The following is a 22756-nucleotide window of genomic DNA, read 5'->3' on the forward strand; positions in this document are numbered from 1 at the left end:
AGTGCAGACAGTCTTGGGACTGAGGAGCAGCTTGGTCTAGAGGCCAAATTCCAAGGCAAAGCTTTCTCAGCCTTGTGTTTAGGCCCTGTAAACTCATTCTCTGAGACTCTCCCTGTGTGTCTGCATCTCTGTGTGTCTGCATCTCTCTCTCGATCTCTCTCTCTCTCTCTCTCTCTCTCTCTCTCTCTCTCAGGAATATTTCAGCATGGCCGGGAAGCCCATACTTCATTATTTCAACGGAAGAGGGAGAATGGAATCTGTCCGGTGGCTCCTGGCAGCAGCTGGGGTAGAGGTAAGATGCCTGATAGAGTTCTTAGTTTATTATGTTATTTCCAGGTCATTCATTCATGGAGCACTGACTTGGCTAAAAGTCATAGAAGGCTTTATATTCTTTTCAAACAAAATGCTGCTTTTGACAGATACTCTTTAAACGTTGCGCTGCCAGTGAGTTAGATTTTTTGAAATGGGTGCTGAAATCCTGTGGGATATTTTTAAATCAGTTATGGGTATTAAGCTCATTCAAAGGTAGTGTAGATAGTGTGCTACAACAATTAATAAGAGAAAGGGAGGAGGGGAAGGAAAGAAGAAAGGATAAAGACAAGGGGAATCATTTTAACTCATAGCTTCAGTTAATTTTTATCATCCTAGCCAACCAATCATCTAATTACATTTGCCTCAAGATCGATAAGAGACAAATACTTATTTTATATATTTATCATCATTTGTGTGTATGGGGGGCATGTGACACACTTATCTGGAGGTCAGATGACAACTTCTGGGAGCTGTTTCCTTCTTCTATCCTGTGGATCCTTGGAAAGAACGCACCGTGGAAGTAAGCATCCTTCCCCCACTGAGCCTCCTTGCTGGCCTCCTGACAATTTTATGTAAAAGCATAGAACATCTCATAGGAACTGGGTATAGCAGTACACACCTGTAAACTCTGTAATTAAGATGAGGAGCAAGGGGATCAAGAGTTTAGGTCTTTCTTTTTTACATTGCATGTTCAAAGCCGACCTAGCCTACTTAAGAACTTGTCTCAAACAAACAAACAAAAACCCAAGCAAACAGCCTGATGTAAAAACATATCATTTGCTACTGAAATTGTAACTGTCAAATAATTTAATGAAATTTAAAATTATTAAAATTTTGTTTTCACATATGTTGCTTCTTCTCTTTTCTCTTTTCTTTCTTTTTTCTTCTTTTCTTTCTTTTCTCCTCTTCCTCCCTTCCCCCCCCCCTCTCTCCCTGAAACAGGGTTTCTCTATGTAGCTCAGACTGCCTTGGAAGCCATGATGTCACCCAGATTGGTCTTCATCTTTCTCATTTTAAAAACACTAATAATTTTCCTTTATTATTCAGAATTTCATGCATGTATACATGATCATACCCTCTCTCCAACACCCTCATCTTAAACACACCTCCCTCCCAATTCAAATTCTATTCTTTCTTTCCTCCACTCTTCCCCCTCCTCCCCCTCCTCCCCCTCCTTCTCCTCCTCCCCTTCCCTTCCTCCCCCTCCTCCCCCTCCTCTTCCTCCTCCTCCTCCTCCTGTATCCCACCATAAGTGCTGTCTATATAAGCATGGGTGTGGGGGCATCCACTGAAGCATGGAGAAATCTGCCCCTTTTTAGAAAGCTTCTAAAAAGAATGATTCTCCTTTTACCAGCAAGGGCAAGGTCTGGAGAAGGCTTCCTGGGTCAGTGTCAGAATGTTGGCTGGCTTGATCTCCCCTGGGGTCGTATGCAGATAACCACAGCTGCTGTTGGTTCAGGAGTGTGATGGCCATGTATTATCCAAATGAGCACTCCACAGCATTTCTCTCCACCTTCTGTGTCTTAGATTCTTTCTACCTCTCCTGGAGCTTTGAGGGTTGGGAGCAGAGTGACCGGGCAGAACACTCTTTATTCTCACCGCTTGGGCTACTTGTGCCTCTTTCTCTACTGACTGCAAAGAGAAGGGTCTCCGACCAAGGCCGAGAGAGGCTCAGAATATATGGGTATACACATGTATTTTCAAAAGGCAATTTGATAACATGAACCCTTGGCACAAATATTCCAGCGCCCATGACTTTCCCAGCCATGTGCTTTTTGACCAAGATTCCATTTATAGGCATGAGATTCATGCCTACAGAGCATGTCTCAAATACAACCATATTGCAGTTAGCTATCCCTATAGCAGTCATGACATTATTAGACATATAGCATGCAGCATCCAGCACTGGGTAAGACCACTGATGTTTTTCCTGCCCTAGAGGCCTGCTTGCCATGTTCTGGTACTATAAAAGCTAACCAACAGGGAAGAAGTTTACCAGTGGGTCTGTGATTAATTTCTCTAGACTCTGTAAACAAAGCATGCTGTATCTTCAGCTGTGGAGTTTACCACGCAGTTATGGCGTGTACCCAAAGGCAGAAAAGATAGCCTGTGTGGCTTTAGAGACCCCTGAGGCCTGTCAACCCATAACACATAGGGAGGTATCCCATGTCTTGTTCTGTGATTTTCTGTTAATTGTCCATGCCTCTGTGGTGCAGCATTGCCCATCAATGGTGGGTAAGTCCACTTGAACTCTTAATGTTATAATTTGTTTTTGTTTTTGTTTTTTTGTTTTTTCAAGACAGGGTTTCTCTGTGTAGCCCTGGCTGTCCTGAAACTCACTCTGTAGACCAGACTGGCCTTGAACTCAGAAATCCGCCTGCCTCTGCCTCCCAAGTGCTGGGATCAAAGGCGTGCGTCACCACTGCACAGCTTAATGTTGTATTTTGAAGTCAGCTTATTCATTAGTAGATCTCCATAATGCCTTAATTTTTAGATAGCCCATTGCCCGTTCGTCTTCCCTCCCCTTTTCCCCCAGCTAGGACTTAACCCTTCAACCCTGTGTATTCCTCTTCTTTTTTTTTTTTTTTTTTTTTTTTTTTTTACATCACATTCTACTATCCCTCCAAGTATATTTCTTAATTTGGTTGGCTTTCATATATCCTTCCTTTGGGCTAGCCTTCTTCCTAACCCTCTGACATCCTTCATAGGACCCCCCTCTTGTCTTAAGTCCTTCCATCTTTTGTAGTCGTCCTTTCTACCCTTGTCTTACCTGAAATCTACAACCCCACCTCATCCACTGAGTCTTCCGCAAAGGCTCCTTTCTAGTTTCCTACATTCCACCTCTGCTCTAAGCTAAACACAGAACAAAACAAAAGATTTGAAGCTCTGCACATAAAAGGGAATGCACAGTGTTTTTCCTTTCTGGGACCAAGTTACCTTACTTAGCACAATGTTTCCAGTTTCATTTATGGACACTTTGCACCCTGCTCACCAGCATGAAGTTGAACGGTCCCTTAGGGGAGAGTGAGGATGAGTATAGGGAAGTTAGAAAAAGATGGAGAGACAAGAGATAGGTTTGAGAGGATTGACAGTAGATACTGAAGCAGCCTCAAGTCTATTTTTCATAGCCTTTTAATATCCAACAGGACCATGGGAAGCAGAGCCACAAGCTAAAGGAAACAATTACTGAAATATACACAGGACATCTGTTCTTATCCAGAGTCCTCCGTATTCCTTCCACCAAGGTCAATAGAACTTTCAGCCTCTTGCCTTGAGCTTCAAGTATCAAGTATCAAGCCTCTTCCTATCCTTCCATACCACAGCAGGCCAGGAAATCCAACGAAGCCTGACCTTGCCTTCCCTCTGCCTGGCATGCAGTCTCTCAGTCTCTCTCTCTGTCTCTCTCTCTCTCTCTCTCTCTCTCTCTCTCTCTCTCCCTCCCTTCATCCCTCCCTCCCTTTGCTTCAAAGAAGCAGTCAAACAGCTCCTGACCACTTGTAAATTTCACAATCTCATTTTTCTTTACAGCTGAGTAAGAGTCAATTACTCTTACTCAGCTGTAACAAAAGAGTGAGTGCACGGCGTCTTTCCTGTCCACTTATTTGTTGGCATTTATTAGGTTGGCTTCACCTTTTAGCTACTGTGAAGAGACACATTACTTTCTTCTTATTCTATGGCAATAAACAAACATGTAGATGCACATGGAAGTGTCTGTGTTATAGGATATATATCCCTTTGCATTTAGTTGGTCTGCCACCAGTGAGCATAAATCTGTACTGTCAGAGCAGCCTTTTATCCTTTTGTATTTTTAACTATATCCCTAACCTGTTCTATAAGGATAGAGTTGCAGATAATTAAAGAGAGATGGCGGGCATGTCTGTATATGAGAGAGATGGGTCAATAACATGACAATGCTTTTCAAGTCTTATTTTTGTGGATTCACTCTTTAAAATATGAAATTACATAGGACATTTGTGGCAGATGAAGTGAACTCAATCCTTAACAATCAAACCCACTCCAATTGTTTTAGGGAGCAATATAGTTTGAGCAAATATAGGGAGAAAATATAGTTTTCTACAATGTGTTCTACAACTTGTGTTAATGTATTGTTAGCATTTTAAGAGACTGAGAGGGTGGATCTTTGTATCTGTCTTTGTTTTAAAAGGTGGTATAATCCCCAGAACCTATAATCTGGCTGCTGGATTTCAGAGTTCAAGTCACACTTGTCTTCAGAAATCAGAAATAAAGGTGACCTTACACTTCAGTTTAACAGTCCAGGTACTCAGAAATGTGGAGCAAGGAACCAAGTCTCCTGGCCTAAGAGGAGATTAGGCCTCTTAATCCTTTTCAGTGCTCCCATGCCATCAACAGTAGTAACAATGACCCTGCGAAAAGCAACATATTCTTGTTCTTTGTCTCCTTGTTTAGTTTGAGGAAGAACTTTTTGAAACCCGGGAAGAATTTGAGAAGTTAATCCAAGGTAAGAGAAAGCCCTGTTCACTCTCAGTGTTACCTGAGACCAACTTGAGATGGCCATTTGCTACTGTGGAAGCCCCCCTTCTGCTCCTCTCTCTAGTATTCCAAGAGAGAAGTGGAAGTCACGTGGATAGTAACTACCAGGATCCTAATTCTATATACAGAAGGCAGCATCTGAATCTTGCAAGTAGGAGGAGCCCATCCCCAACCTTCCCCCTAATTTGAGGTGGTACTTTCTGCAGCTGCTTCATGGCACTGCCGTGACACACACACACACACACACACACACACACACACACACACACACGGTTTCATAACCTAGGCTACAGGAATTCATTGTGTAGCTAAACATGACCTTGAACTGCCATTCTTCCTTCCTATATCTGGATGTTGGTATTATCCTTGTATGTCACCATACACAGCTAAGGTCTTTATATTGACTACCCCATGCTAAAGCAAGTTGTGAGGTTCAGCCTCTCTGTTGGACACTGAAGGAGGCCGGACTAGCCCAACTCACCCAACTTGAAAGATGATAAATGCAAAAGTGTACGGTAAACCTCACTGTTGCTTTTATGAGAGAGTGGGTAGAGGGAGGGAGACAGAAATAGGGACAGAAAGACAGACAGAAACAGAGACAGAATTCTTTCTAATTAAAGGACCATACCCATCCTGTATTCCTTATCTTCGGGTGATTTCTTGATTGGTTTGCTTTGCTATAGAGCACCTTGGGAAAGTTGAAGAAATAAGCCCAAAGTAAATTACTGTCACCCAGAGGAGAACTCACCTGTAGAGTCAGTCATATAAGAGCAAATCTCAAGGGAGACATTGGATACAGAGTGAGGGTTATTTGTTATATGTGTTCTCTGGCAAGCAATGGTGAGTGATAGAAAGATGTAAGCAGTCGTGTAGGACTTCAGGAAGTGACCAGAGGGACGAGAGATAGATAAGAAGCCCAACTGGACTCAGAATTACTGTGGCGGGTGCTATCACAGTTCGAAGGGTAAATAAAGGGTGTCTGAATGAATAGTATAGCCATAGGGAAAGACACTAAGGCAGTAGAAGGGAAAGACTGGTCAGAAGGAATGCTTTGTATATAAATGTATCCACATGTGTCCAAATGCCTCAAAATATCCAAAATAATTGATTCAAAATGTCAAATATTGGGGCTGGAGAGATGCCTCAGGCTAAGGGCACTGACTGTTCTTCCGAAGGTCCTGAGGTCAAATCCCAGCATCTACATGGTGGCTCACAACCATCCGTAATGAGATCTGATGCCCTCTTCTGGAGTGTCTGAAGACAGCTACAGTGTACTTACATATAATAAATAAATACATCTTTTAAAAATGTCAAATATCATATTGTATACTCTATATATTTTGTGGATAAGCGCATACATATTTCTCCTGTTGGTTTCTAAAATTGATAAATGAGCCAAGTGGTCCTATTTTATAGAGCCTTTAGAATGAAAGGAAATACAGTTGCTTCTCTGAAGACTAATGTATAATCTAGCTTACTTTTGTGTATTTCAAGGTGGAACCCTGATGTATGGGCAAGTGCCCATGGTCGAAATCGATGGAATGACTTTGGTGCAGACCAGAGCCATCCTGAGATATGTAGCTGCCAAGTATGACTTGTATGGAAGGAACCTGGATGAACAAGCCTGGTACGGGGACACTTTGTTATTTAGAGCAAAAGCCAAAGCAAATCAAAAACTGCCCCAAACCAGAACACCAACACACAGCACCATTAGAAGCCACATTCCTAGTATAGTTCTTGATAGATTGATATAAAGCCTACTTTCGCTCTTGACTTGAAGAATTTGTTATAACAAGTACTAAAGAGAAAGACTACCATTATAGACCCTGTTCCACAACATTTACCTTCAGCAATAATTCATTTAGGAAATTACTATACTCTTAATTTTTTTTCTAGTTGCATTTTTGGCTTTCATTAGTTGAGGGAGTTAGCTATTTTCTCATGATGCTATGTTTGCCTCTGCCAGCTGGGAATGGTAGGCAGGAATAAATCCCAAGAACGCTGACTCATACATTTATTTTGGAGGAGGGGCTCACCTTACCCTGTGAACCCAAGACCGGTAGTGATTACAGGAAACTGTGCATCAGGTCTGTCTTAGTTAGGGTTTTACTGCTGTGAACAGACACCATGACCAAGACAACTCTTATAAGGGCAAGATTTAATCAGGACTGGCTTACAGGTTCAGAGGTTCAGTCCATTATCATCATGGTGGGACCATCGCAGCATCCAGGTAGGCATGGTGCAAGAGAACCTGAGAGTTCTACATCTTCATCTGGAGACTGCTAGGAGAAATCTGACTTCCAGGCAGCTAGAATTAGGGTAGTAAAGGCTACACCTACCCAACAAGGTCACACCTCCAAATAATGCTACTCCCTGGGCCAAGCATATGCAAGCCATCTCATGGTCTCTGCTTGTATCAGCTGCCAACCTCAGCCTTCCAGACAACAATCTAAATCGTGTGAGCATGTATTAGGCCTGGCATGATTGGCGGCTCTACCTCTGAACTCCAAGCTTGTCTCCTACCTGAAAGTTAAAGCAGCAACTCTAAGGTTAAAATTCCTGTTTAGAATTTGATAAACATGGTTGGGGAATGAAATAGTCCGTGAATGGTAGATGAGGTGTATTTTAAAGAAATCTGCCATGACATTGTTGTATTTCAAAATGCGTTTTTAAAAAACGTCCCAAAAAATTGATGCAGAGCCAATTTTTCCGAGTGATTTTACCTTACTTAAGAATTCATCGTAAACACCCACCCCTCCTTTAGTAGTTCATGCTAAATCTCTTCAGAGGCAGAAGCAGTAAGAATTCAAGACCATCTTCAGATGCTAGGTGCTACCTCAGGGTGAAACTTCAGGACCTGTTGCTGGAAAAGATCAGATTCCTTTTAGATCAAGTTAGAGACATCGTGTGACGCCCTGGGAGCTTCTTCACTGGGCCTTGGTGTCTAGTTTTCCTTTCATTCTGGCAGAGCTGTGGGTAGCAGCAAATGGGGACCTTGTGGAACAAACCCTGTACCCTTTAAAATGCCGTTCTGGGTAGTTGAGAATCTTGGATCAGAGAGGAGAGGGCTTGGACTGGACTGAGGAACCCTAGACACCTCTTCACCCAGATGGACTTAAGGTGTGTTGTGTCTAAACAGACAAATACCATAAACACCACACTTACACAACACATTACTTTACTGTTACCTTAAGACTCTGTGTGAGCATATTGCATTTAATTAATAGTGGTGCTTCATAATTTATATGAACACACCTTGGTGCGATAATTCTTAATCTGGGAGGGGCAGGGTTTTGCTACATAGCCCAGCATCTCCCCAACTCCCTCAGCCTTCTGAGGACTGGGATTCCAGTGGGGACCCCGATAACCAGGCAGATGAGTTTAAGGCACTATGTAAAATGTGTCATGGGTCCATTCAAAGTTCTTCCCTGTCTTGGTTATTCTTGTAAACGGCCATCCCTTCTCTAGGATTGACATGTATGTAGAGGGCTTGAGGGACCTGAGCGACATGATAATGTACCTTCCACTCTCCCTGCCGGAAGAGAAGGAGATGAACCTTGAATACATCCTCCACCGAGCCACGACAAGATTCTTCCCTGTGTACGAGAAGGTGAGCAATGACCTTTGGCTGTTGCGTGGCTCACATCCAAGGGAAATGAAGAGCAGAACTTCTTTAGCGGACAAAAGATTGCAAACACTCTGTGAAAGCTTGACCATCTTCCCTCACTTATATGAAACAAACCGGCCTGTCTTCCTTTCTCTGAGGTTCCTCCTTCCCTTCCCTTCCTTAGTTCCTCCCTCCTTTCCTCTCTTTTTCTCTCTCTGTCTTTTCCTTCCTACTTTTCTTCCTTTCTGAAACTCCCTTCCTTTCTTTTCCCTTCTGTCCTTCATCTTGTTCTTTCTCTCCTTCTTTCCTATCTTTTCTTTCCTTCCCTCTTTCCTTCCCTCCTCTTTCTTTCTCTCCTTTCTTTCTTCCTTCTCCTTCTCTTGTGTGTGTGTGTGTGTGTCCATGTCTGTGTGAGTGACCAGATGAGCACACCTGTGCATGCACACAGATGAAGACATTGGGCGTCCTCCTCTATCACTCTCCACTTAGTCTTTTGAGCAGGGCGTCATCCCTGAACCTAGATGACTTGCCTTCACAGTCAAGCTAGAAGCTAGCAAGCCTTAGTGATATTCTGCTCTACCCCTGTCAAAGTTGGGCTTACAGGTGTTGGGACCACTGTAGTGGGCTGGCCTGAGGCTGCTTGTATTCTAATGCTAATACGGGTTCCTCAAGACCCAATTGCCCACATAGACCCAAGTGACATTGTGTGACCTTGCCCCTAAGTTATTTCTGATTGCTGAATAAAAGATGTTGACAGCCAATGGCTGGGCAGAAGAGATATAGGTGTAGTTTAGGATTCCTGGGTTTGGGGTTGGAGGAGAACCACTAGTGGGGGAGAAGAAGGTGAATGGAGAAAAAGCCACCATTGGTTAGGTGAGTCATGAAACCGTGGCCCTGAGGGCTGGCCAATTGGAGTTAAGAGCGCCAAGATGAAACATAGTACCTAATAACTCAGGGTTATCCATAGGAAAGTAGATTCTAACAACATAGTAGGTTGAAATCTGCCAAGTTCTTGGGCTGTTTAAAGTTTATTGTAAATAATAAACATTGTGTGTCTTTTATCCAGAAACTAAGTGATCAAGGTGTGGTAGAAACCCCAGATTAGGATTAATAATTTCTACAACAGATCCCAACTCCTGTCTTCAAGAGCAAGCACGCTTAACTGCTGAGCCATCTCTCCAGCTCCTACTGAACTCTCCTGGATTCTATTTTCTTTTTGAGGATGTTAAGTGTAACGCCAGTACTATTTGTGGTTCAGGGTTGGGTGGTTCTTTGATGCCATGTGATCTTTCTCCCAGGTGCATTCATTGTCAAAAATACAGGTGTCAGGGGAGGATGAAATGTGACTCATCCTTTGAAGAAAGAGCCAAATGCATTTCTGGAACTTACCTGCAATACTGGTTCCATTATCTTTTCTGTGTTGTAGGACGTGCTTAGCATGGAAAGATTAGTACCTTTGTTTGAATGTATTGGCCATGACCATGTATTTGTTACTGTGCATTTGTCATGAATTACAGGTACCCTATCTTCCTAAATTATATTTTTTCTCTTAATTATATTTAGTAAGTTTTTAGTCTTTTAGTTTTTAGTAACTATATAGTATATATAAATACTATACATTGTAGGCTGTCTCCAGACAAATTTCTCTCAAAAGTATTTAAAGTATATTCATCACTAGTTAGCACATAATTTAAGGTATTTTGTTTTCTAATTTTAAAAATAGTATCAATAGCATAGATGTTTAACACCAGTAATTCCCTACTCCCTTTGTGTGTGTGTGTGTGTGTGTGTATTTTTGTGTCAATAATTGGGATAAAGCTCAGGGTTTCATTCAGGCAATGCTATATCCTAGAATACTGCTATTTCAATGGCTGGAAGTAGAAGCAACATCAATATTTCTAACAACATCAATAACAATGACAACCACCTCTACTGAGGGCCAAGGATGGGGCCAAATGCATTTTGCAAGCTCATTAATTCTAAGAAAGAGGTGCTATTATCATTTCATGCATAGATGAGAAATCCCAACTTAGAAGAACCTGACCAATGACATATAACTGATATAAGTCAATGCTTGCATTCACAGCTCTACAAATATTGATCACACGTCCAACTCTATAATAAGAAACATAAACTTTGGGGTTAGAATATACATTTTTATAGCCAATTCCATTCTTTCATTTTTGCATTCATCAATTTTAAACCAACCTGACACATAATTTACAGCTGTGTTAGAAAAAGCTTTTGGAAAAAAAATGGGTTTGTGTCCCTCTGAGGACACTCCCCTTGTACACAGAGAACCTTCTAAAGACAGCACACCTAAGGTAATGGTCCACAGACAGGGTGTGGACAGAACATTGCTACAAGTCAAGAAGAGCCACCAGGCTAGGCTGCTCCATAACTCACGGGGTAGGCGCAAGGATTTCCTGTGCTCAGGGAATGGTTTAAACTAAGTAGAAAGCTCAAGACACACAGGATAGGACTTAAGCTCACAAGGCTAGCTGGAGGCAGAGAACAGGTTAATAACTAAGGTCTAACTTCTTAAAGATTCTCTGTCAAACAGCACTTTATATGTTGAGAGTGGGCCTCACCTTCTGCCTCCTCCATCCCAACCACCTCGCAGGCCCTAAGAGACCACGGGCAAGATTTTCTTGTGGGCAATCGGCTGAGCTGGGCTGATGTACAGCTCCTTGAAGTCATCTTAATGGCTGAAGAATGCAAGGCCGACGTTCTCTCGGAATTCCCTCTGCTCCAGGTAACGTTATCTAACAGCTCCGGGGACTTCCGAGAGAATGAACGCGTTATTTACTCTTTCATTATTTAAGAAGTCACCTTCATCTTTATGGCACAACCTTTGCTAGGATATATAAAGATGCCGCTACTAAACACATATAGTTCAGAAAAATGGCACACAGGCGGGTGCCTTCCATATAATGCGCTAAGTTAAAAATGTGGGAAAACGGGTAAGGGCCACCCTGCTTGCTGGAATTGAATCTCCAGGACTTTGCCTGGGATGTTGCAGAACTTTAATAAAGCTGCTTCGTAAACTGATGCTGCGGATCACACCTGAGGTCACAGCTTCCTAAGAGGATACAGCGGCCGCACCTGTAGTCACTGTTCCCTAAACTGACTCGGAAGTGCGCACCTATAGTCACTGCTTCCTAAGCTGATGCCACGGTGGTGGCACGCACCTGCATTGTAGCTCTGTAGACGCTGAGGCAGGAGGATCTTGGTTCAAAGCCAGCCTGGGCTATATAGCAGCATTCCTCCTTTCAAGAACAGACTAGCCGGGCACTGGTGGCGCTCGCCTTTAATATCCGCACTTGGGAGGCAGAGGCAGAGGCAGGTGGATTTCTGAGTTTGAGGCCAGCCTGGTCTACAGAGTGAGTTCTAGGACAGCCAGGGCTATACAGAGAAACCCTTTCTCGGAAAACAAACAAACAAACAAAACAAACAAACAAACAAACCTGAAGAGTTGCTTTCTTCTCTGGGCAGGCACTTAGGACACTATCACGGGACATATTCTTTATGTAACAGCAGCTAATGAAGCTTATCAAATGCCTCCACTGTACCCAGAACCAAAGACACGTACCCGTTCACAAATTCATCCTCAAAGTAAACAGATAGGACTCGGGGAGTTAGGAAACTTCTCCATTGTAAGTTGGTGCAAGGACCAGGACCCGAACTTTAATCTCTCTGATTTACACAGCCGAACTCCCAAACTTTATCATTGCAAAACTAAACTTAAAGTATTTGAGACTTATTACAATTCTGAAGCCACATTTTTTTTCCAATTTATATTACAGTATAAACTTATTTAGAATTGCTATTTGGTTTGCTTCTGATTTTTTTTTCAGTGTTGCCTATTTTATATTTCTGAAAAAAATTCCTGAGCTTAAACTGGTTATTGTGATTACCTTAAGTAGTGAAAACCAGAAGCATCTAATACCTGAGAGATAGCTACACAAACGAGAAATCTTCCACTGTGTAAGTTTATGCAGCCCCTAAAGCTGTTGTTCACATAACAACATGAAAAACACTAAGAGAATAAGCTTAAGAGATAAGCCTAAGTAACCTAAGAAAATAAGACCTTGCCTTGCTGTGACCCTCACTGTGATGCTCTGAAGTTTGCGTTAATAATTTGTACGTCAACAACATCATGACAAGTATGGACTTTTACACATTTAAAATGTTAACATGTAATTCTTTTTTTTTTTTTTTTCTGAGATAGGGTTTCTCTGTATAGCCCTGGCTGTCCTGGAACTTACTCTGTAGACCAGGCTGGCCTTGAACTCAGAAATCCGCCTGTCTCTGCTTCCCAAGTGCTGGGATTAAAGGCATGCACCACCATCACCTGCTGCATGTAATTCTTAAAATGAGAAAAGTTGGCTACAGCTTCTGGTTACCGTTACTTGTGTCATCAATAATATTATTGCCACTTGGCAGTAATATACAATTTTAGGACCATTATCCTTTCTCTTTCTCACAGTACAAAATTCAAATTGTATTATATGTTTCATTTAAAGTTTGCACACTCACATACACACTTACACATACTCTCTCACACACACATACTCACACACTCAAACACACACACTCACAAACGCACATAAACATGCTCACACACATTCATATACACCACACACACACACACACACACACACACACACACATCCTGGAAGAGGTCAGGACAGGGGTCACATCCCCCTGAGCAGGAGTTACAGGTGCCTTGTGAGTCACCTGGTGCTGGTAACTGACCTCAGGTACTCCGGGAGAATGGAAAGTTTTCTTCACCACTGAGCCATATCTCCGGGGAACACAAATTTCTACCTATGTTTCTCATTTGTAACAGCATGCTTCCTTTCTATTTTTGCTACGTTCTCTTTTAAAGGACCTTTTACATTGTAGGACTTCAAGGGGAGAACCAGCCGAATCCCTACAATTAATAGATTCCTGCAGCCTGGAAGCCAGAGGAAGCCTCCGCTGGATGAGCGATCCCTTGGGACTGCCAAGGACATATTCAAATTTGAACGAGGCATGTTTCTTAAAAACATGAGCACTATAGTAGCTGAGTATTGACAGTTACAGAGGCCGAAGGTACTCAATATACATACTGAGTAACTCACACTGCATTTATGACAAATATACTCAGTAAGCATATTGAGTATACTGCATTTCTATGAATGACCAGAAAAAGATCCTAGAGTTAGTAAGCAATGTTAGTAATGCTAGTATATTAGTGATGTTAGAATGTTAGTAGTGAAAATATTAAATGTGCCAAGAAATAAACTACTAGAAACGTATCAATAAGTGAAAAGACCAACTCCTATTTGGAATAAGACACACTGCCAATACTGAATCCAGAAAACCCAAGGAGTCCTCTGCTTTCTGTATGGTCCTAGAATAAACTTGTCTGTAGTAAATGAAAGTCAAGGACTTTTATTACATGTGTGTGTGTGTGTGTGTGTGGGTGGGTGTACACTTATGCTTGCTGTGGCAAATGTGTGACGATCAGAAAACAACTCTCATCATACTCTGTAGGCTCTGGGGATTGAACTAAGCTCATCAGGTTTAGCAGCAATCAACCATCTTGCTTAGCAGCTGAGCCATCTTGCTCACCATCAAAAATTAAAAATCAAAAATCAAGAACAACACACACACACACACACACACACACACACACCATGATCACTCACGTTCACTGCCTTTTGGTAAAAGTCCAGGATGCAGCGTAGCTCCCAACAGCATCTAAAAGTCTCCATCACTGGGGCATCTTCCAGATGCAGCAAGTGTTCCTACAACCAATCACACAACTCACCCTGGTTTCAGTGTCAATCACAGTGTGAACAGAAGCCACTGTCAACCTTGCCTGTTGCCAAGGAAGCAAACCACCTGCCATTTCCAGCCTGGCTGCTGGAGCCATGTGCTTGGCATTGCTGGAGTCAGGGGGATTTGTCTGTCCTTTTAAAACAGGGGGTGATCATTGAAAGCACATAAAGAAGTCTGCATGGTTTCCTATTGGTTAGCTAATGGGTTTGCTTGCTCCCTCCCTCCGTTCCTGTGACTGAAAGGTCAGCATCCTGCTTGCACTTACAAGTAGGGTAAGTCCTCCTGCCGACCAGGCCAGCAGCTGGGGCTCCGCACCCTTTCCATGTCAGCAAAGTCTGAAGGACTGAAACTGTGAGCCAGGTGCCCAGGAGGGCAAGCCAGTCATTAACAGCTCCCCTATAGGGATGAGAAACTGAGTCCCCAAGAGAGGGACAGGTTTCCCAGAGATCATAGCAGACATTGAAAATAGGCAGGGATCTCCAGATGGTCCGTCTGGTCCTTAAACGGCCCTGGACATTACAAATTATAACTGGTCTTCATATGGGGTGGTGATCTTACCGGGGCTTGGGAGACAGGGAGATGCTCCTGAGAAGTGTGGAGATCTGGTGTGGACAGCCCTCCCTTGACATCTTTTTCACTAATGACGAACATGTTAAAGGCAAAGTGATTGAGTGATTGGGTTTCTAGCAAAGACATAGAAATGAATATGTAGGCTTAGAATAAGATGCATTTTATTTGAACACTGAGTACATTTGTCAGGATGCTGACATGCTGAGAATAGAATTCATTCTATGTAGACCTGCCCCACCCCCAACCATACAAATACAACCCTTAATGGACAAAGTGACACACAATTCATTGACATTCCCCATGGTCCACTCTGGGAATCTCATGGTCTGACAGCTTGCAGTTAACTTATTTAACTTATTTTAGTCATAGTCTTTGGGATTGTCAAAAGCAGAAAATAGCAAGCCCCCAATTTCCAGAGATGAAAAGAGAGAAAGCAAATGATCATGGAACAATTCACCAAAGAACAGGATTAGCAAATAGAAACATCTAAAATGTGTGCATTAAATAAAAAAGCATTGGGGTGGTACAAATAAACATTGTCAATTATTTTTAAATATTAGGGTGACATTATTTTCATTTCAACATAAGACGTTTCGCATGTATTTAAGACGATCACTTCAATGCAGGAGCCTCCTGTGCCAGGCACAGCAGCATGATGGGAGTTTGGCTCTCGGCTTCTCCAGATGCTAAAGCAGCAGCAGGACAAGTCTCAGGATCATCACGAGGCTGAGTTGAAAGAAGAGGAAGAAAGAGGGACAGTCACTGTGATGGGCAGGAATGCTGTGCACTGCCCTGTCATGTCCCTGTGCTGTGGGTGCTGAGGGCTCTGTCACAGCCCTCCTCAGAGGAAGGGGGAACTCGGTATTCCTGTGTTCCAGCTTCCCAGATGCAACTTGAAAATATTCCCTGAACAGATGAGAGAAAACAAACCTGCTGTTCTGAAAGGCTCAGATGTATACTCAAGGGAGAGAGGTCAGGGAGAAATGTGAGCTTCCAAAAGCTACTGGATGGAGAGAAACTGGGAAGAGCTGGTCAAGGGCGCTGGAGAGCTGGCTCAGCAGTGAGGAGCACTTGCTGCTCTTCCAGAGGCCCAGAGGATGCAGACGTTCCTGCAGCCGAGGAAGGTGTTTATAATAATAAAGGATATATAACTCCATCTCCAATCTTCATCAGGACTTCCTACATTTGATCCTTCTCAGCATCAAAAGTCATCTTAGGTCAGGGACATAGCCACAAAGTTGTCTTTGGCAGCCCTCCACACAAATAAAAATCACCACACTGGATAAATACGGAGCCACACCAGAATATTTACAGCAACAAAAACCATAAAACTATTTAGGAGACCTGAAGCATTTCCATCTTGGTTTTTTTGTTTTTTTTTTTGATGTTTGTTTGTTTGCTTGCTTATTTGTTTTTGCCACAGATATGTTTAAACATTGTGTCAAACTGTATTTGGTGTGTTTTGTATTTTATTATGACATTGTTAATGTCCATGACAACACAGTCATAGTGAACATTAGAGTTCGTATACTTCTTTTTTGGGATAATTTCTGGAAAACAAAATATGTGTACCAAAGGGAGGTGATGTTTGTGGCTTTCAACACACAAGGGCAGCTTCCAGGAAGAATTAGAAACATTTTTCTCTATAGTTCATTTGAGACTATGTATTTAACTAACTTTACCTCAAAATAAGTATATCCTGGGTAAGATGGCCGACTAGAGGAAAGAGTCGTGAGCCTGACTAAAGGAAAACGGTCAGAATAGGGGGAAAATAGACTCTATTCTAAAGAGAACTAGGAAGGGCTTTGAAAACTCACAAAGATGCAGAGGGAAAGACGGGAGACACACTGAAAAGAACTCACAAACTGACACAGCTCAAGACACATCGCCCCCTGGAGGGGTGGAGGGTAACAGACGCCTCATTCAGAACCTAAGCTAGGCTGCTCCAGGAAAAGCCCGGTGTCCACAAATTGCAAACATAGTTTAATTGTAGGTTTTTCTGGGACACCGATTCTTCAGACAGAGAGCAATAGAGAGGAATCCATGTCTGCTGTTCTGTGACCTGGGGAAGGGGGCGGTCACCAGATGTGATTCCCAGAAGCAGTCTAGAGAAGGGGAAGGAATCTGTCCACTATAGGAAGGAGGTGGCTTGGTCGGAAAAGCACAGCAACGGGTAACCTTCATGGTAGGAGGTGAATAAAGGAGAGCTAGGAAGGATTCTGTTGTTGAAAATATTTAATCCCGCCGGGCAGTGAGTGGTGGCGCACGCCCCTGATCCCAGCACTTGGGAGGCAGAGGCAGGCAGATTCCTGAGTTCGAGGCCAGCCTGGTCTACAGAGTGAGTTCCAGGACAGCCAGGGCTACACAGAGAAACCCTGTCTCGGAAAAGCCAGAGAGGGGGCGGGGAGAGAGAGAGAGAGAAAGGGAGAGAGAGAGAGAGAGAGAGAGAGAGAGAGAGAGAGAGAGAGAGAGAGAGAGAGAGGAAAGAGGAAAGAGAAGAGAGAATTTAATCCCATTCTGGAGTTTCTACCCTGCCTTAAACCATTTAGTTCCGAGATAAAAGACACACAGTTTTTATGATTACAATTGGCCTTAATCAGTACAAGGACTAGGCAGACGTCTGCCCTCCGTGCTATTGTGTCTATTTCCTAGCCAATATTCCCTTTATGTAATTTGTCGTGTTTCGTCTGGGCTGCTCTTAACTCAGGTTAGCCAACCCGCAGGACCATGCTTTCATGACTTACCCAACCCATGGCGGCTTCCTTCTCTCCTACCTTCTCCCTTCTCAGTCGCCTCAGGCCTTGTAAGCCCCGGGGAGCTAGGAAGGAGTCTATCACACCCAATAGCACTCTAGCAACCCCTCACACAATCAGGGGTGACAATAGTAAATAATGCATGTCGCACCTAACTTGACCCGCGAGGAAAGACGCAACACACGAACTCTTCTTTGAGCAGTTTATTCGGGAGCCCTTCTAACTTCTGACTTCTGACTTCTGACCCCGGGAAACACCTGTGCAAAGCTTAAGAACCCCCTAGGCAGCCAACCCATGTGAGCCACGTAGCGCAAGCAGATAGGTCCACATATGCGGAAACAACCGTAGATCAACAGCCACAACCAAATAAGGAGTTGTTTACCACAGAGAACACTCTCTGTGGCACAGGAGAAGGCAGAAACGGGCGCCATCTTTAAGGTGCAGCACTGCACAGCTCTCCACAAATGAAGACAACCAGAAATTTATAAGAATTTAGCCAAGTGTGGTGGTGTGAGCCTCAGGGGGCAGAGCCAGAGAGATCTCTGAAAGTTTGAGGCCAGCCTGGTTTTAAATGTGAGCTCCAGGCCATCTAGAACTATAAGAGAAACTGTCTCAAAAAGAAAAAAAGGAAAGAACAAAAAGAAATACACTTCATTGGTGAGGACATCACAAAATGATGATCAAATGTTGGTAATAAATTTATTATGTAAGCAGAAATCCCAAACAAACTGGCACAGTGCTTTGCTAGTGAACAAAATTAACCTTAAACAAAGATTGTAAGCTATAAAGAAGGCCACTGTAGGTCTTCCTCTTCCTCTTCCGGTCCCAGGTGCTGCAGGAGTCGCGGGTTAACGTGCAGACCTAGCTAAGTCCAAGAACCACACCACACACAACCAGTCCTGCAAATGGCACAGATTGGCATCAAGAAACCCCGATCACAAGGATACGAATCTCTTAAGGGGGTTGACAACAAGTTCCTGAGGAGCATGTGCTTTTTCAATAAGCACAAGAAGAAAGGCCTGAAGAAGATGCAGGCCAACAATGCAAAGGCAGTAAGTGCATGCGCAGAAGCTATCAAGGCCCTGGCCTCAGGCCATCAAGCCCAAGATGGCAAGGGGCCCCAGCCGCAAACTCAGCCGCCTGGCTTTCATAGCTCAGCCCAAGCTTGGGAAGCAGATTTGAAGCTACATGGCCAAGGGGCGTAGGCTCTGCCAGGCAAAGCCCAAGGTTCAAACCAAGGCAGAGACCACAGCTCCAGCTAAGGCCCAGGCTTCAACTCCAGCCCAGGCTTCCAAAGGTACCCAGGCCCCTGTGAAGTCCCCATAGAAAAGGCTCCTGCCATGTGAAGACAGATGGACTGCTGTGACACACCTACTACCTACACACTATTTGCAGATGACCAGTGTTCTAGGCTGTTTTTACAAATAAACTTGAGTCTAGAAAAAAGGCCACTATAATAAGAGAATAATATATGAAGAAGACATTGCAATTATAAATATGTACACATACCAAAATTTGGGTTAGCAGTTGCATAAAAAAAAATGTATGTTAGCGTAAAAGACCAAGTAGGTCTGGATACAATAACAGTGGTTATCTTTAATGGCCCAGTCTCATCTTTAGATGGATCATTCAGCCCAAATCCAACCAAGATACTTCAGATACACCAAAGATCAAATGGATTTACAGATTAAATTCAAAATTTCCTATCCTACAGATGTAAAGTACATTCTTCCCTATAGTCCATCCACACAGCCATTTCTAAAATGGCCCATAAGCAAAGGGTGTGGTGGCACACACCTTTAATCCCTGCACTCAGGAGGGAGGAGCTGGCAGAGCAGTGTGACTTCAAGGTTAGCCTGCTCTACATAGTGAATTCCAGGCCACCCAGGGTTGTGTAGTAAAACCCTTTCTAAATAGAAAACAAAACAAAACTAATTATTAAAAAAAAATCTAGCTGTACTACAATAGAAGTTTAGCTATGATTTCAGAAACATCTAAATATTTATAACTGAAAAACTTAAGTAATTAAGCACTTTATATCCTTATTAACTATATCATGGGATTAGGAAATTATGATTTGCCCCTCAAAAGCTGAAAGGTCCATTATTATTTCCCTGCATAAGTAGATGTACAATAAATTATTTTTAAAAAACCAATAATATTACTGATAATTACATTATGAAATAAAACATCCTCAGGACCAGAAAAAACCCTAACTTCTCCTGCCTATTCATTTATAATTTAGTATCCTTAAATAAGACGTTTTATTTCTGTATAAGTGGGAATGGGGAGTAAGTAGCTTTGAAGAAGGTTAATTAATGATGCAATTCATGATTGCTGGTGAAATTAGTTTTGTGAAAAACAGAGGCCCAGAAGTCTAGGTTGGAATGCTCTGCCAGGCTTGGCCCCACATAACTCCCTCCTCTCTGTGATTTTTTTTCCAAGGCATGCTGGTTCTCACCCACCTCTAAGACATCTTTAGTTTCTTGTCCTGCTCACAGAACCTTAGATCCCAGCCCAGGATCTTGATATTTTTACATCATATCATTTTATATCTATTTTATATCCATAGGACAAATAATCTTGTTAATAAACATGAAAAATGGTGAAGGTGTGTGAAGTTTCCTGTGTATTAATCTGTGTGTGTGCATGTGTAAGTGCACATGTGTGTGAATTGGTGATTAAATCCAGGTCTTATACATATGAGACAGGAGCTCTACCACTGAGCTGTATCTCATTAACAATCCCAGAAGCCTGACTCGAAATAAGGCAGGTGTTAAGCTGATCTCAGAATCACTTAGAATCTACTGTCAATCAAGTGTTCATGCCTGTAATCTCAGGATGTAGTGTTAATCCTATCAGGTGAGAATAAGAACACTATGACAATTTTTGAGCCAAATTTGAAGCAAGCATTATTTTTTTAAAGATTTATTTATTTATTTTATGTATATGAGTATACTGCAACTGTTCAGATGGTTGTGAGCCATCATGTGATTGCTGGGAATTGAACTCAGGACCTCTGCTTGCTCGGGCCCTGCTCATGCAAGCATTATTAAATGCTGGCCAGGTCCATGGATACTGCCCAGAACCTGCCTCAGGATTCCCAGAGTATTGACATGGAATTATATTAGACTGAGGCTTATAAAGGGAAAACCCACGAGGCTGAATACTTCCTGTTGTGATTATGAGAAAGGGTATAAGGTATGTTCTATAGGGTGTGGTGAGGTGTGGGGGAAGGGGATGAGGGGTGCCTCAGCAGGCCCATGCTGAGGCATCTCTTCTTCCTGAGGGAGCAGCCACATGACAGTATAGTATAGAATAGAGTTTATTCAGGCCATGGGGGGGCGGGGTTGGCAGGGAGAAGAAGAGAGTAGAGAAGTAGAGGCCGGCCATGACCACATGGAGAGGGGGGAGGGGAAGGGGGAGAGAGAAGAGCCCAAGAGGGCAAGAGAGAAGCAATCAGAAAACAGGAGTAAAAGAAAGAGAGAGAGAGAGAGAGAGAGAGAGAGAGAGAGAGAGAGAGAGAGAGAGAGAGAGGAGGGGGCAAGCAGCCCCTTTTATAGTGGGCCAGGCCTACCTGGCTGTTGCCAGGTAACTGTGGGAAGGAGCACACCTGGCTGTTGCCAGGTAACTGTGGGGTGGAGCTTAGACAGAATGCTAACACTTCCCATTTTCATCTAACCAGGGGCAAGCTTACATGCTGACATACTTCCTGCCTCGTAACTCCTGCCTATGGGTGATCAGGCATCTCCTATGCAGTCGGACAACTAAGCCCACTTACAGAAGTGGAAACTTTAGGCTTGCCATCTTCCATGAGCATCCCCCTGCATTCCAGGAAGTCCTTTGTCCTGGGGCAAATGGGGCTTACAGCTTGGAGGCACTTTTATTTTACACACCTCTTGAGCACAGTGATTTAAACTTAAAACATGACTTTACCATGCATATGCCTGCCTTGAGTTGTATCCGAGTCAAATCCTTGACTCTGTGTGGGTTCCTGTTTATGGTGGGCTCTAATAACCATCAGCTTAATGGGACCCAGATGGGAATTCATGCTCTACTTCAGGCATTCTTGACACAAGGCCAACAGTAATTAGCCAAAACAGAAGGGCCAGAGGAGGAGCCAGAAGGTGAGAATGGGGACCAGTCATATATTTTATCTCTAGTCCCCCTGTCACCCTCACACACTTTTTTTTTTTTTGCAATTTTTTTTCTGAGCACCACCAAATTATCTCTAATGGTTTGCATTAAAATGATTTTCTCTTAAAGCCCCACAATAACCTCCTTGTTTTACAAAGATCAGGTAGAGTATCCTATGAAATTGTAGAACTATTTCAGCTAAAGAATCTACCTATTGATAGTTGTTCTTGGTCTATTTGGTTTTAATGGGTACCTTGTCTGGTAGCCCAATGGGCACTATAGGTGGCCATTTGTCCCCTTGGCCAGGGAGTTTCCTTTGGACCTAACATCCCAGCCTTTTGTTAAGGATACCACAAGGCTGACTTCTTCTCTGCTGTAGTTACTTCCTGTTGAACTTAGGATGTTGTTGTCAGGGACCAGGAAGGCCGGAATGCTAGTCAAAGGGTGAAAGGGGATTCAGGCAATGGGGCCTTCATCTGAGACATCTTGTTGGTTGATCGAGCTGAAGACTGAAGGAGCAATCACATCAACTGGACTGCTTCACATCATTTGAAGCATACATTTCAGCAAGTCCCAGCTTGTGGCCATTCGGAGCAGTATGTAGTCTCATTCGGAGCAGTATGTAGACCCCATCTGAATGGGCTATGTCAGCTAAGTGGAAATCTGATGGGGTAAGATATGGACCATGAATAGAAGTTAAAGTTTATGAATTTAAAGGAAAATCTCACAGTTTGGAACTTCCAGGCCTGAGACCAGGAGAAGGAACTGGATGGACAGAGACGAGGCTGAGCTTGGCTTGCGTATAGGACTGGCTGTGCAGTGCTTGTTAGTCCCGGCTCTTCGATGATATTTGCTTCAGCGAGAGAGGCACAGCTGAGAACTTGCTCTGGGGTCCCTCCTGCTGACTCATGCCATGAGTATTCCAGCTCAACAACTTCTGTAGACAGGATACATAGCTTGATGCCAGCACACGGTACTGACACAGGACTAGGTGTGATACCACCTTGAGGAGAGCAGAGCTTCAGGGCAGAATGAA

The 22756-nt window shown here is 43.2% G+C and overlaps 1 protein-coding gene across 1 annotated transcript; it reads left to right on the plus strand.

Annotated features, from left to right (window-relative positions):
- The first annotated feature begins 205 nt into the window (after positions 1-205).
- Positions 206-13510, plus strand: LOC127692741 (glutathione S-transferase-like). Its single transcript, XM_052193349.1, has 6 exons — positions 206-292; positions 4741-4792; positions 6319-6451; positions 8293-8434; positions 11055-11186; positions 13340-13510. The coding sequence occupies exons 1-6, from the start codon at positions 206-208 to the stop codon at positions 13508-13510; spliced, it is 717 nt and encodes a 238-aa protein (XP_052049309.1).
- The last annotated feature ends 9246 nt before the right edge of the window (positions 13511-22756 follow it).

This window comes from Apodemus sylvaticus, chromosome 9, assembly GCF_947179515.1.
Source record: "Apodemus sylvaticus chromosome 9, mApoSyl1.1, whole genome shotgun sequence".
NCBI lineage: Eukaryota > Metazoa > Chordata > Mammalia > Rodentia > Muridae > Apodemus > Apodemus sylvaticus.

Coding starts and splice junctions, on each gene's coding strand:
- LOC127692741 (XM_052193349.1), top strand. CDS start 206: ATGGCCGGGAAGCCCATACTTCATTATTTCAACGGAAGAGGGAGAATG. Junction 293..4,740: donor TGGCAGCAGCTGGGGTAGAG/GTAAGATGCCTG, acceptor CTCCTTGTTTAG/TTTGAGGAAGAACTTTTTGA. Junction 6,452..8,292: donor AACCTGGATGAACAAGCCTG/GTACGGGGACAC, acceptor TCCCTTCTCTAG/GATTGACATGTATGTAGAGG.